This window comes from Trifolium pratense, linkage group LG2, assembly GCF_020283565.1.
Source record: "Trifolium pratense cultivar HEN17-A07 linkage group LG2, ARS_RC_1.1, whole genome shotgun sequence".
NCBI lineage: Eukaryota > Viridiplantae > Streptophyta > Magnoliopsida > Fabales > Fabaceae > Trifolium > Trifolium pratense.
Genome location: NC_060060.1, coordinates 51,373,693 through 51,387,389, shown reverse-complemented (window position 1 = coordinate 51,387,389; position 13,697 = coordinate 51,373,693). Strand labels below are relative to the sequence as shown.

The window sequence follows — 13,697 nt, the reverse complement described above, 5'->3', positions numbered from 1 at the left end:
ATTGACTTTGTTTTTGTTCCTGCACTGTTTGTGACTCTTTGTAAATATTGGTAGTCTTCCTTGGCACATCTTGTGTTAGAACGATTGTTTTTCTCCATATATATATATATATATATATATATATATATATATATATATATATATATATATATATATATATATATAGGGAGTACTTCAAGTGAGAGGAGTGTGTTATTGTGAGAGATGAGAGGAGCAAATAATAACCATTAGATTAAATTTTACGGTGTAGATTAAATGTTCCAAATAAAATTAATTGCACATGATTGTTTTCCCTCAAAATTCTCCTTCCTCGTTCTTTTTTGGAAAAGCTGTAAGATCCACCAATTATTGATTCTTCCTAGTAATTTCTATCAATAGAGATGATCAATATTTTTGGCTATATCAATCTCAATTTAAGACCCATATATTGTGCTTTCAAATCCATATCTGGCAAAAAACAATAACTTAGGAAATAGAAAGCTATGGTTTTCTAATCAAGTAGATGCAAAAATGAAAATTGGAAACCGTTCAAAAGGGGTTGGATTAATTAGATGCATGGTGACTGATTTTCTTTATTATTATTATAGTGATCCATAACATTTTTTGCCAATAAATCTTTGAAGTTAATGGTTTTCCGAGTGGAAGAGAAGAGAAGGAGAAGGAGAATAAGTATAACAAGAGTGGAAGAGAAGGAGACTCATAAGCTACTAAAAGAATATACGAGAGTAATTAAATCTTAACCATATATTTTAATCCAATGGATATTAATTATTCCTCTCATCTCTCATTATAAGACATCCTCTCACTTCTCTCATTATAAGACATCCTCTCACTTGAAGTGTTCCCTATATATATATATATATCATTTTGACTTGTTAAAAAAAAAAAATCAAATTCACAACATTTAAAAAATCTTGCCAATGTAAGTATAATTTAATTGGTAGAATTGGAGTTCCAAACTCTAGTACCACCTATTCACCTTAAAAAAAATTAGAATACACCATGAATATCATTCGCCTGCGTGTAATAATATAATCTATGAAGTACAAATATTTTTTGGATTAGATGTGTCCTGGGTCAGACACTATCTATATCAAACACTGACACGGCGCCGATATTTATAATTATATTAAATTGTGTCATTTTTTAAAATTATTATCTGTGTCGATGTATCAGCATCTGTATCATATCCGATGTCTGTGTTATGCTTCATAGAAGTAGGGATGGCAATGGGTAGGGTATGGGTAGGGTACTATAGTCCTCATACCCGCAGTTTAAAAAAATACCCGTACCAATCCCCATACCCATGTGGGTGACAATCTTTGTCCCCATGCCCATACCCTATGAGTATCTAAGTACCCATACCCGTACCCATTACCCGCATTTTTGCTAAAAATAAATTGATCAATTATAAAATATCATATCATTTTAATAGAATTAAAAAAATTTTGAAGATTTTAAAGGATAAAATGGTCAGCTCCATCGAAGATAAGCAAATCCAAGCCCTAACCAATGTCCAAAGAGAGCCAAAAACACTGCAAGAGAGAAATATATGCTGAGCAGACTCAACCTCGTCACAACCCGCCACACAAGACTGAGCCTCCGGAGAGATGATGCCCCGAAACCTCAAATTTGATTTAGTTGGCAACCTGTCCCTCAACAATATCCAAGCAAAACAAACACCTTCAAAGGAACTTTCCTGTGCCAAATAAGATTTGCTGCAGTATCCAAAATATCAGGTGGATGGGAAGTCAGTAGCATATAAGCACCCCAGACTGTGTAGCCTCTGTCATGATCAGGTCGCCAAAGCCACCTATCTGGGAGCTGAGCCAGCAAGAAGAAATCGTGAAGTAAAGTCTGACACTCCCTCACCAGCCCCTCCTCCCAAGCTCACAACTGTCTCTGCCACACCCACGCCTCCCCGCAATTGCCGCACCCTAAGTGAAACAACTCAGCCACCGTACTCGACCCGTTCTCCGCCAAATCGAATAAGCGTGGAAAGCGCACGCACGAAGGGTCCCATCTAACCACAGATCAGTCCAGAAGAATGTCCCAGTCCAATCTCCCACCTTATTCATAACACACTCCTCAAACCACCGTCATTCTAGACTGTCTCCTCCATCATGAATCCTCACAATCCCCCTCCACCATGAAGACCCACTCCTCCCTCTCCTTCTCACGCATCCTCTCTCAACCCCATAACGAGCTGCCAACACCATGAACCACAATCCCCCACTATCCACTGACATCCTCCAACACCATTTACCTAAGAGTGCAGTATTGAACTCCCACAGGACCATTGTGAACAACAACAACAACAACCACCTCACATTGAAACAACAGCTCAGATTGACACTGATATGTAGGATCAATCTGCTGCTGAAGAAAACATCATTCTTCTTCCTCAACCCCTTCCCTCAGATCTTATCGACCTTGAGCATATACTGAAAACTATCCGCAGATGGTCAAGTGGTCAAGTGGAAGAAAGATGGTGGAATTTGCCCAACAGACTGGTTTTAAACTTTTAACTTCTACACCATATTATGCACAAGCAAATGGTCAAGTGAAAGCAGCTAATAAAATTATTATTGGCTTGATTAGAAAGCATATTGCCCAAAGGCCTAGAAATTGGAATAAGACTTTAGATCAAGTTTTATGGGCATGCAGAAATTCTCCAAAGGAATCAACTAACACCACACCTTTTCGACTAACATATGGGCACGATGCAGTCTTGCCAGTCGAAATACATCTACAATCAGTTAGAATTCAAAGGCAGATGAAAATCCCAAGAGATCACCATTGGGATATGATGTTAGATGAATTAGTTGATTTAGATGAGGAGAGGATAAAAGCTTTAGAAATGTTATCTCGACAGAAAGAAAGAGTTGCTAAAGCTTATAACAAAAAGGTTAAGTCTAAATCCTTTTCTAGGCCAAGACTTGACCTTTCCACCAGTAATTGCTTGACATAGAGCATTGTTAGAGATTTTCAGCTCAGCACTGTCTTCTTCACTTCTTCCCAAGTATTTGTTGATGATTGAGGGAGAGAAGATAATTTCCTTACCTCTAACAAAGACTTTTTGAAACTCTTTGCTGAGAGGAATAGCAGTAATTTATGCAGATAAAATACTATTTAAAGAAGGCTTAATGGATACGGAGTCAGTGTCTACCATTATCCATGACGGATTTTAAATTTAAATTAAACCATTATTGTTCTAGAGGAACATTAAGAACCGGTGTAACCCGAACATTAGCCGAATAAGACCGTCATGGATACGGAGCGGGCATTTGTCTTATTCCAGACTTTCTAGATTGAATAAAGTGTATCCTCATATTTCCATTAATCATAATAAAGCTAGTTGTGACATTTGTCACTTTGTAAAACAAAAGAAACTTCCTTTTAGTGCTGGAGATATATGCAGATAAAATCCGTCATGGATACGTAGCTCTATCCTATCATGTCGCTAACCCACCAAAAATTAAGCATTAAAATAACAAAGGAGTAATATGATAGGATTAAAATAGGTTATATTTATATTTTCCTCTTGGTGCAACAAACAAGAGATTTAACACATGATATGTTAGTTTTATCAAACGGAGTATAATGAAACATATTGTTGAGTTCCAACCACCCCACCACACTTTCCAATATAATGAGTTGAGGTAACCAATAATGAATTGATCTAAGTGGTAGCGGTTATGGTCTTTTTAAAAATGTGATTATGAATTCGATTCATGACTCGTACATATAAAAAAATTTCGGTTGAAAAAAAATAACTTATCTTGTATACCGCACAAACATGTTTCTCAACAAAGATCGGTGATTCTTAACTGCATTTGAAACTTTCTACCAATATCACAGGAAAAACTTTGAATTTGGTTATTGGACCAAGATTCTTGCTATCCTTTTCCATTACTGTATATGATGAAACAAATTGTTGAACTCAACTACCCCACCACACTATCCAATTCCAAAAATGGTAACTGACGTAGGACCAAACTCTAGCACTTTCTATTTGCGTATCATTGTCTCATTTGACTTTGACTAATTTACACCACCCTCACACACACCGCAATCCATTTCTTCTTCTTCTTCTTCTTCTTCTTCTTCTCAATTTGCTTCCGCCAATTAGTGAGTCAAATGTCAGCGATTCCTTTCATCTTCAGTTTCAACGCTCTTCCTCGCACCAACTTCACCAGATCAATCAACGTTTCTCCAACTCGTTCTTTTCGCGTCTTATGCAAATCTCAATCCAAGGTTCGCTCTCTAGCTTCTTTCTCATACATTCAAATTGAATTCTTGCTGTTTCATTTTAGCATATTAGTCATCAGTGCAATTTTTTTGGGGAAAATAATTTATCATTCCAGTTCAAACTTCAAATCACAAAGTTTTACTATTATATATGCAGACACAGAAAACGAACATAACAAGAAGGTTTTCTCCTTTATTAGAAAGTTCATTGCTTTCTCATAATGGTGATGGTGGTGGTGTCGGTGTGGCTTCAGATCAGTGGAAAGCAGTTCCTGATATTTGGAGAACTTCTGCTGACAAATTTGGTGATAAAATTGCTCTCATAGATCCATATCATCATCCTCCTTCAACTATCACATACAAACAGGTTTTTTATTTTTTATTTTCAATTGATTTTTACATTTTATTTGCAAATAACCATTGTCTCTGATAATTTTGTGAATAATGTCCAATGCATTTATATTTTGAATCTTTCATTGTTTGATTGTAGTATGTTGTAGTCACGTTGATGCTATGTGCTGCAGTATATTAATAAAGCATGTGATTTTGTAAAGAATATTGTGTCATTGTGTGTGTGTGTGTGTGTTTTTTTTGGTACATAGACGAAATGACAAGCCATTGGAAAAACACACACAAAGTGGAGGGACTGAAGTTCGAACCCCGGTCATGGCATCTAACCTAGCAATTTCGGCATTTCTGCCAGTTGAGATAGGATTTGTGGACTTGTGTGTTAATTACAAGATTTGTTTGTTGGAGTGAAAACCAATAAATTGTTTAAATGTTTATGAGCTTGTGGTAGACAGTGACAGTATTTTGTTCTAATGTTGAATTGTGTATGAAACTTATCAGATCAAATGTCATTCAGTTGTATAATATGTCAATTTTTTGTATCTTTCTTTTCAAAATTTTAGTTGGAGGATGCAATATTGGATTTTTCTGAGGGCTTGAGAGTTATTGGAGTACATCCTGATGAGAAGATTGCACTTTTTGCCGATAATTCATGTCGCTGGCTTGTGGCAGATCAAGGTGTGCAAAGCTTTATGTATTATTTATGACTTTACCTAAATAATCTAAGTTGAACTTTTACGAGTTCTCAATGTATTGCGTATGGGAATAATCTAAGTTGAACTTTTATGAGTTCTCAATGTATTGCGTATGGGAAATTACTAGTTGCACATACAATTCCTACTTTTATATGGCAGGTGAGGGTACTTGCCAGCGGTGTTGCTGCGCATTGCTTGAGAAATTATGAGACTCGTCAACTAGAAACAAAAAAAAAAATTGAAATTGGTTTTTGTTATTAAAAGTTTCAAAACTTAAAAACTGACGAGTATACCGAACAAGGACTACGCTTTTGTTATTATTTTGAATAAAATGGTTGGCAAAATGCTTTCGCAGTTAGACTTCTTTTCATCTTCACTGCAAATGCAAACATTTTACATTTCTTGTATTCACAATAATTACATTCCTGTGACGTGTGTAAATATACTCTGTTACTTTGCTTTGTGCTTGTTTTATCTTGAGAACCAAAGTCAATGAGAAGTGTGAATAGACAGTTAGGAATAGCAATAGCCCTATCTATATTGTGATGTCAATTATTTCAAATATCCCTAAGGCTAGTGTATGCTTATGATAATTATCTAGAATAGTATTTATATTTTTAATCACACCCATGCTATGTTTTTAGTCTAGGTATGATGGCGAGTGGAGCAATCAATGTTGTTAGGGGTTCAAGGTCATCAATTGAAGAACTGCTGCAAATATACAACCACTCTGAAAGGTTTATTGAAGAATACCATTCAAACAGACTGTATCTAGTGTATACTTAGTGCTTGGCTGCTTGCACAATTCCTATCCTTACATTTGAAATATGATTTTTCACTTCGATTATTACTTTCATTGATATACATAAATAAACTAATTAAAGTAGGTCACTGCATTCTGGACCAACTTTAGATAACTACAAAATAGATGAAATAATATTAAAATAGATGAAAAAAAAATAATGTCACTAGATAATGTGAATTGTTTTACATAGTAAAATGCCATATTTACAAAGACTTTGGATTGAGTTCTGCCTTTCTTAGGGTGGTAGAGTTTACAGGAATGACTTGTCACCTGTGTTGAAAGATTTAACATCAATAATTGAGTTGTGCCTAAAGTAGTAATAATAATAATAGTGTCTCTCAATTGCATTAGAGGCTTTGAGTTTGTTGAATACACATGAATGTTTACATAAACTTGCTCTTTAACGAAGATGTTGTGTTTCAAATTTCAATAGCCATGTCTTCGTACATATTTTTAAGTGTCCGGTCTATATTGATGGTTCAATTGAATAGTTGCTGACTTCTGTAATTGTTATTTAGTGTTGCACTAGCTGTGGATAATCCAGAAATGTTTAACCGGATTGCAAAAGCGTTTAATTTGAAGGCTTCAATGAGATTTATTATTCTTCTGTGGGGAGAAAAATCAAACCTGGTCAATGAAGGAAACAAGGAAGTGCCAATCTTTACATTCACGGAAGTCATAAATTTTGGAAAAGAGAGCCGCAGGTCATTGTTTGAGTCTCATAATGCTAGTATGTCACCTGGATCTAGCTTGTGTGTGTGTGTGTGTGTCTCTCTCTCTCTCTCTCTCTCTCTCTCTCTATATATATATATAGGGATTTGCTAATGCACACCCACCATTTTTTATGAAGGTGTGCATTAGCAACGTACACCTTAAGGTGTATTTAACTACTTTTTAGTTATCATTTGCTAACACACACCTTCTAAAAATTAAGTAGGTGTATTATAGCAAATGCCTATAGGAGTTGCTAACGTACACCCACTTATTTTTTAGAAGGTGTGCATTAGCAACATGCACCTCAGGGTGTATTTACCTACTTTTTAGTTATAACTTGCTAACACACACCTTCTTAAAAATAAGCGGGTGTACATTAGCAAAACCCATATATATATATATATAAATTGTTACCTTTTGTTATGTCTGTGTGTGTAAGAATTACTGCTAGTGGGAGGATGTTCCCATAGAAAAATTCAAAAGAAAAAGGGTGGTCTAAATATGTGGTGAGATTTCCCGATCTTAATGCAAATCTGAGATAGGAATGACCACTTAGAAACCAAAAATGTAACTGTGTCCCAATTGAGATAGATATGCTAATATTCTTCTTGTTCTTTTTATACATTCTTTTTCTTTATTTGTTCATTTATTTTGCAAAGGAGACGATATTGGTCATTATCTTAATTACCAAAAACAGCAGTAATCGGGCTCTCTACAACTCATGTGTTTGCAGGGAAGCACTATGTGTTTGAAGCAATAAAATCTGACGACATTGCTACCCTTGTATACACAAGTGGAACTACTGGAAATCCAAAAGGTGTTATGCTAACTCATCAGAATCTTTTGCATCAGGTTTGCAATCTTTCATAAAGTTTATCGTTACAATTTGGCAATGGTTCTTTCAGACAAGCCATGATGACTTTTATAAAAAAAAGTAGTAGATAAAACTATCATAGGAACGTGGCTTATGAATTATTGAAGCAGTGACCCAAAAGTCTGTTGTTATTAATTGTGGAAAGATTAGTTGTGGCTTGATTCTTGTCTTTACACATAGCACTGATGCTGTATATCATGTCTTAATGACTAGATTAAATTTTATTCGGACATTGTACCTGCTGAAGTTGGGGACAGATTTCTAAGCATGCTGCCTCCTTGGCATGCATATGAAAGAGCTTGTGAGTATTTCATTTTCTCACGCGGTGTTGACCAAGTATATACAACTGTGAGAAACTTGAAGGTATTATTACTTAAATCATATTTTTCATCTATGATATGTCATCAAAGAACACACATTGCCTCATTTATTAATATGCAGTACTCTTTTTTTTCTAGGATGATTTGGGACATTACCAGCCGCATTACTTGATTTCTGTTCCTTTAGTTTATGAGTCTTTGTACAGGTAACTTCTTTTCCGAGGAATTGTATGAATATAGTTCATTGTATTTAATACCACTTGTGAATTGCACTTATTATTTTTCCTGATTCCTCTGTAGTGGGATCCAGAGGCAGATTTCTACAAGCTCCCTTGTTAGAAAGCTTGTTGCACTGACATTTATAAGGGTCAGCTTAGGGTACATGGAATGTAAGCGAATTTATGAGGTCTGATTTTCAACTCTTTGAATAAGTTCTAACAACATTATCAAAATCATTATTCTTTGCTTTCTATCTATTATGATTGTCTATGCTTTAGAAAAAACTTTTTTATTTAAAAGAAAGAAGAAATCGATAAGGGCTGTCAAATGGGATAATCCAAAGAGCCCAGAGAAATGTGGGTGGGATTGCATTTTTCTGTTACGATAATACGGTAATATGTCAAAGGAATAGACCCAACCCATCAATTTCCTAAACCTATCATAACATATTAAATTTCTTTCTGGTTTGGTCACTCACACACACTTCATCTAAGTTGCAGACTTGCATAATATTCCATCAAAAATACCTTTGTTTTTTTTTTTCCTTTAGATTAAACAGGTATATAGTATTTCTAATTCTGGCTGAAGATAATAAATTTTGAAGATGTTTGCAGGGTAAATGTTTGATAAAGAATCAGAAGTCGCCTTCCTATCTCTATGCAATGTTGGATTGGTTATGGGCAAGAATTATTGCCACAATATTATTTCCTATTCATATGCTGGCAAAGAAACTTGTCTACAGTAAAATCCATTCAGCTATTGGAATTTCAAAGGTCTTGTATTGTTTACCATGCTTTATAATTAAGTTATTTTATTGGCTTAACTACACATTTGGTCCCTTACGTTTATTTTAGGTTTCAATTTGGTCCCTTACGTTTAAAAAGTCTCAATTTGGCCCCTTACGTTTCCATTAGGTTTCAATTTGGTCCTTTCCGTCAGTTTTGTCACTAACACCGTTTGAACTATACACGTGTCAGTGTGTCAAATTGTCCACGTGTCTGTCCTGTCCACATATGTGAACTGCCTGCCACATGTGACAAAACTATGGCGAGGTCTTCTTAGGCTGCAACAGGAGCAGAAATTAAAAATGTGAAGTGTGGAAGATGGACGTGGCCGTGGTATGGTCCCTTTGGTTAGATAAAAACAATAGAGTTTTCAAGAGATTGTTTACACAATCCAAGCATAATTATGAGTTATTCTAGTTTTGCAAAAGAACAAAAAACCAATGTGCAAATGTCTGGAGTCTAACTGTCTCTCAGTTTCCTCTTTTTTTTGGTTGTTGTACAGTTGTAGAAAATGATGACTTCTATGCTCATAATAAGCAAAACCTTCTCTCTCTATGCAGGCTGGAATAAGTGGTGGTGGTAGCTTACCTTCTCACGTCGACAAGTTTTTTGAGGTTTGATACTTCTCATGTGTATTACTCTCAAGCAGGGATCGTCTTTTTGACATTCTTCTCACATTTTCTTAATCATATGCAGGCTATTGGTGTGAAATTGCAGAATGGATATGGTTTAACAGAAACTTCACCTGTTATTGCTGCTCGACGACTTAGTTGCAATGTAAGCCATATATTATAAACTGCATATGATATCATTCCAAGTACCATTATTTTAAAACACATTCTTTTTTCCATTACGGTAGTGGCTTAGGCTCTGGAACTGTTTTTCAGTGGTTACTCTATTTCCATCATCATCAATAAAAGTTTATTCATCATTTCTGTGTATACTCTGCTCTATCATTCACAAGCACACTGTAAACCTTTGTTCAATCTTGAGTTTCGTATTCATACGCAGTCTGCATTCTTTAAATTAAATTGTGTTTGCAAAGAGTGGTGTGTGGCACCTTATATCTGAAAATGTTTCAAATACAATCTTTTGAAGGTTATTGGATCTGTCGGGCATCCACTTAAGCATACAGAATTCAAAGTTGTAGATTCTGAAACTGGTGAAGTTCTTCCACCTGGCTATAAGGGGATTTTAAAAGTCAAGGGCCCACAATTGATGAAGGGATACTACAAGGTAATCTATTTGGTTAAAATGCAAACTTGCTGTCTCTACATGTATGAATGTGCATGCGCATGTGTATGAAAGAGAGAGTGCATGTATATTAAAAGGTTCATGACATTAAAAAAAGAAAATTTAAACGTCAAGTTCATAACATTCTTATTGGACACCTATAATAGGTAGATATGAAAGCACATACATATATACTACTATTATAATTCAGGCTTTCTAAAATAAAATAGTCCCATTATTCTAGCGTTATAGTTTTATTCATTTATAAATATTTTATTGTTTCCAAACTTGAAGATTGGAGCAACGGATTATAAACAGCTCATAATCTTGAGATGGAGAGTTTTGTTTGTCATGTAACACCTTTTCCCTGATGTCCTACCAGCAACTTGTGTAATGCTCATAGCTATCAAAATTGTTGCTTACTTAAAATTTTAGATCATATTCATGGCATGGGGTCTTATTGTCACATGCTGGATCATGTTGTGTCAGTTACATGTCTTTATTCTTGTATCAGAATCCTTCAGCTACAAATCAGGTCATAGATAGGGATGGCTGGCTGAATACTGGTGACATAGGTTGGATTGTTCCATACCATTCAATTGGGCGGAGTCGGAATTCTGGTGGTGTGATTGTTGTTGAAGGCCGTGCTAAAGACACCATTGTTCTTTCATCAGGTATTATAGAAGTTTGTTTATGTCATCCCGTTCCATATGTTTGTATTATGTGTGCTTTCTATTTTTTTAATCCTTTATAGGATAGGATGTGAATTATGGACTCTTCCAGTAAAAGTAACCTTGTAATTTGCATCTAAACAAGCTAAAGGATTTCTTAGTTCTCTGTCACATGTTTACTGTCTGCAAGACTTTTATATTTGCACAAAAAGGGTGTTGATATTCAGTTTTTACCCTTATGCAAGTACTAATTACGTGTTTCAATAAGAGAAGGTGAAAATGTCGAACCGGGAGAACTTGAAGAAGCTGCAATGAGAAGTAGCCTCATACAACAAATTGTTGTCGTTGGCCAGGTGAATTTTAAGTCTTGATGTCTTCAAAATTTTAAGCTTCAAGTCCTAAATATAATACGAACCATACCTCGGATAAAAGATCTTACAAATGGAATGGTTTTACTTATTTTGTGATTACTCTGATATATAGGATAAGCGACGTCTAGGAGCTGTAGTAGTTCCTAACAAAGAAGAAGTCTTAAAGGCAGCGAGGGAATTATCGATTATAGATTCCAATAGTTCAGATGCCAGTCAGGAAAAAGTGACCAGTTTAATATATAATGAATTAAAGACCTGGTAAGACTTTGTCTCACTTCTATTAGTGTTTTTGTGTGCAAGTAGTTATTTAACTTCTGTTCAAGTTTATGAGAATGGACGATAATATTATTTTTATGTCTAACTAAATTATTTTAAGGGTGGAATTAAGTACATGGTCCGGGGTGTTATGAATGGGAACATAAATATTTTCTGTCTGAAAATTGAATCTCTCCCCATTATCGTGCAGGACGTCTGAGTTTCAATTTCAAATCGGGCCAATCCTTCTTGTAAATGATCCCTTCACGGTTAGATTGAACATCATAGTAATTTTTTTTGAACAAGGAACATCATAGTAATTTGTCTTTGTATTATTTTAATCATTGACATATTTGGTTAATCTTTTACTATAATGACAGGTTGATAATGGGCTAATGACACCCACGATGAAGGTTCGAAGGGATAGAGTTATCGCTCAATACAGGGACCAAATAGAGAATCTATACAAGTAAACTTACCTAATTCCAATGGTATGTTACAAATAGTCAAGGTTCAATCCGAAGATCAAATGGAGAATCTTTAGAAGTAAACTGGCTATATGCTAATGGCATTCCCCATAGAGTTTTGGCTGTAGACAGTAGCGAAATCCTTAATCCTTGTCCATGTCTGATATTTCTTTTGTAAATACTGTTCTCTGTCATTACATGATGGAAAATGCTCCTTTCTTCATTTAAAGTTAGCACATTAAGTTAGCGCGCTTGAACTAATTAGCTCAACTTAGATAGCTAAATGTATGTCTGGCGAGCTCAAGTTTAAGTTAGGATTGTTCAAATAAATGAGTCAAACTTAAGTAATTCAATTTTTCACAGGCTGAATTTAAATTTCAAGTTTTCAGCTTGACTTGTTTATGCTCCTATTTTTGTAGTGCAACTTTTGTGTTCTGAAAACTAGTTTATGCAATGATCACACAAATTCTGCATTTGAAAAATTAGCTACTGGGATGAAAAGAAAACACAATAATTGTGTTCCTGTCCCATGCTTTTTAAGACTGGACCATAGAAGTCCCCTTGCAAAAAAAATTGTGAACCTTTAAAAAACGTGGACTTTACTATTTTTAGTAAAAAATGAAGTTTATAATAATAAAAAATAGAAAATATAAATAATATCTTATTAAAATTTAGGAAGGTCAGCATTTAAACCGTTAGACGCATTCTGTTTTCATATATTCACATTTAAGATAGATTTTCTAGCCACTAGGTTACTTGACAAAAAAAAAAATCCACTACCTTGGTGGGAGAGCATTTTTGATACCCACCTTCTCATTACTTTTTTTTCCTACTCCATAAAGGTACCACTTTTACCCTCTCCTTTCCATAGTTACAGGGTTTTGTTTTTGTTCATCGAATTATTATTACTTCTCGTTTTACTCTTAAACAAACCACCCTCTTTGATTTTGAGTTGTGTTTCTTTTATTTTTGTGGTAAACCTTTCGGTATTTGTTATGTGTACATGTCATTTTCAATGTGCTAGTAGTTTCCTTATGATTAGGTTATCTTTATAAACTCATTCTTGTTGCTAGAGCGTGCCATTTTTTGTCTAAAGATTTGGATTTTCTTTGATTAGTAAAGTGATATGGTGGTTATGTAAGTTTTAAATAGCGGTTGTAATTATAATTGCAATTAAGTATGTTTTAAATAGGGTTTTAAGAGACGGGGTGCATAGCGGTCTTTGATATTGTAGAAAATTGTGACCGAATGCGATATCTGGTATTATATAGAATTGCATAGATTTGCGATCAAATGCAACCGATGTAGCCTAATCGCACTTACATTGTGGTTTCATCTACCCAAAAAACCGATATGTCGCTGGCAAGATCGCAATTTAGGGTTTTAAATAAGATTTAAGTGATGATGATGTTTCGACTCCTAAAAGTCCTTCATGATCAAAACTAAGATTTTTTCAAGTTCTCCAGAAAGTAAATTATTGAATTCTTTTGGAATTCATAATGAAAAATATAATTGAGTTTTCTAAGTTCTTCAGGTATTAAGTTTATTGAATTAAATTTTTGGTTTTTTTTTAATACCTTTCTTTTTTATTTTAATTTTGTTTTTTTTAATTAAAAAAATAAAAATATTAACATATGCAACAACAACACATGTTAAAAAAACAAAAGTAAAAATAATATACCGAAATAA

General features: G+C 34.6%; 2 protein-coding genes across 3 annotated transcripts; both read left to right on the top strand.

The window, feature by feature from the left end:
• Positions 1 to 2,461: 2,461 nt before the first annotated feature.
• Positions 2,462 to 2,971, top strand: LOC123904904. The gene has a single exon (XM_045954508.1). It carries the CDS (start codon positions 2,462 to 2,464, stop codon positions 2,969 to 2,971), a length of 510 nt encoding a protein of 169 aa, XP_045810464.1.
• An 867-nt stretch (positions 2,972 to 3,838) lies between these two features.
• On the top strand, positions 3,839 to 12,377 carry LOC123908317 (probable acyl-activating enzyme 16, chloroplastic). 2 transcript variants are annotated; one of them, XM_045958925.1, is made up of 18 exons: positions 3,839 to 4,257; positions 4,409 to 4,618; positions 5,163 to 5,277; positions 5,944 to 6,031; positions 6,618 to 6,829; positions 7,547 to 7,665; positions 7,901 to 8,050; positions 8,146 to 8,213; positions 8,308 to 8,413; positions 8,841 to 8,999; positions 9,572 to 9,625; positions 9,708 to 9,788; positions 10,110 to 10,247; positions 10,759 to 10,918; positions 11,189 to 11,268; positions 11,399 to 11,544; positions 11,753 to 11,810; positions 11,922 to 12,377. In XM_045958925.1, exons 1-18 carry the CDS (start codon positions 4,141 to 4,143, stop codon positions 12,012 to 12,014), a joined length of 2,154 nt encoding a protein of 717 aa, XP_045814881.1. In that variant the 5' UTR covers positions 3,839 to 4,140; the 3' UTR covers positions 12,015 to 12,377. The 2 variants fall into 2 exon arrangements, with proteins under 2 accessions (XP_045814881.1, XP_045814882.1); XM_045958926.1 differs by lacking the exon at positions 3,839 to 4,257 and having other exon boundaries at positions 4,480 to 4,618; positions 5,939 to 6,031.
• Positions 12,378 to 13,697: the final 1,320 nt, after the last annotated feature.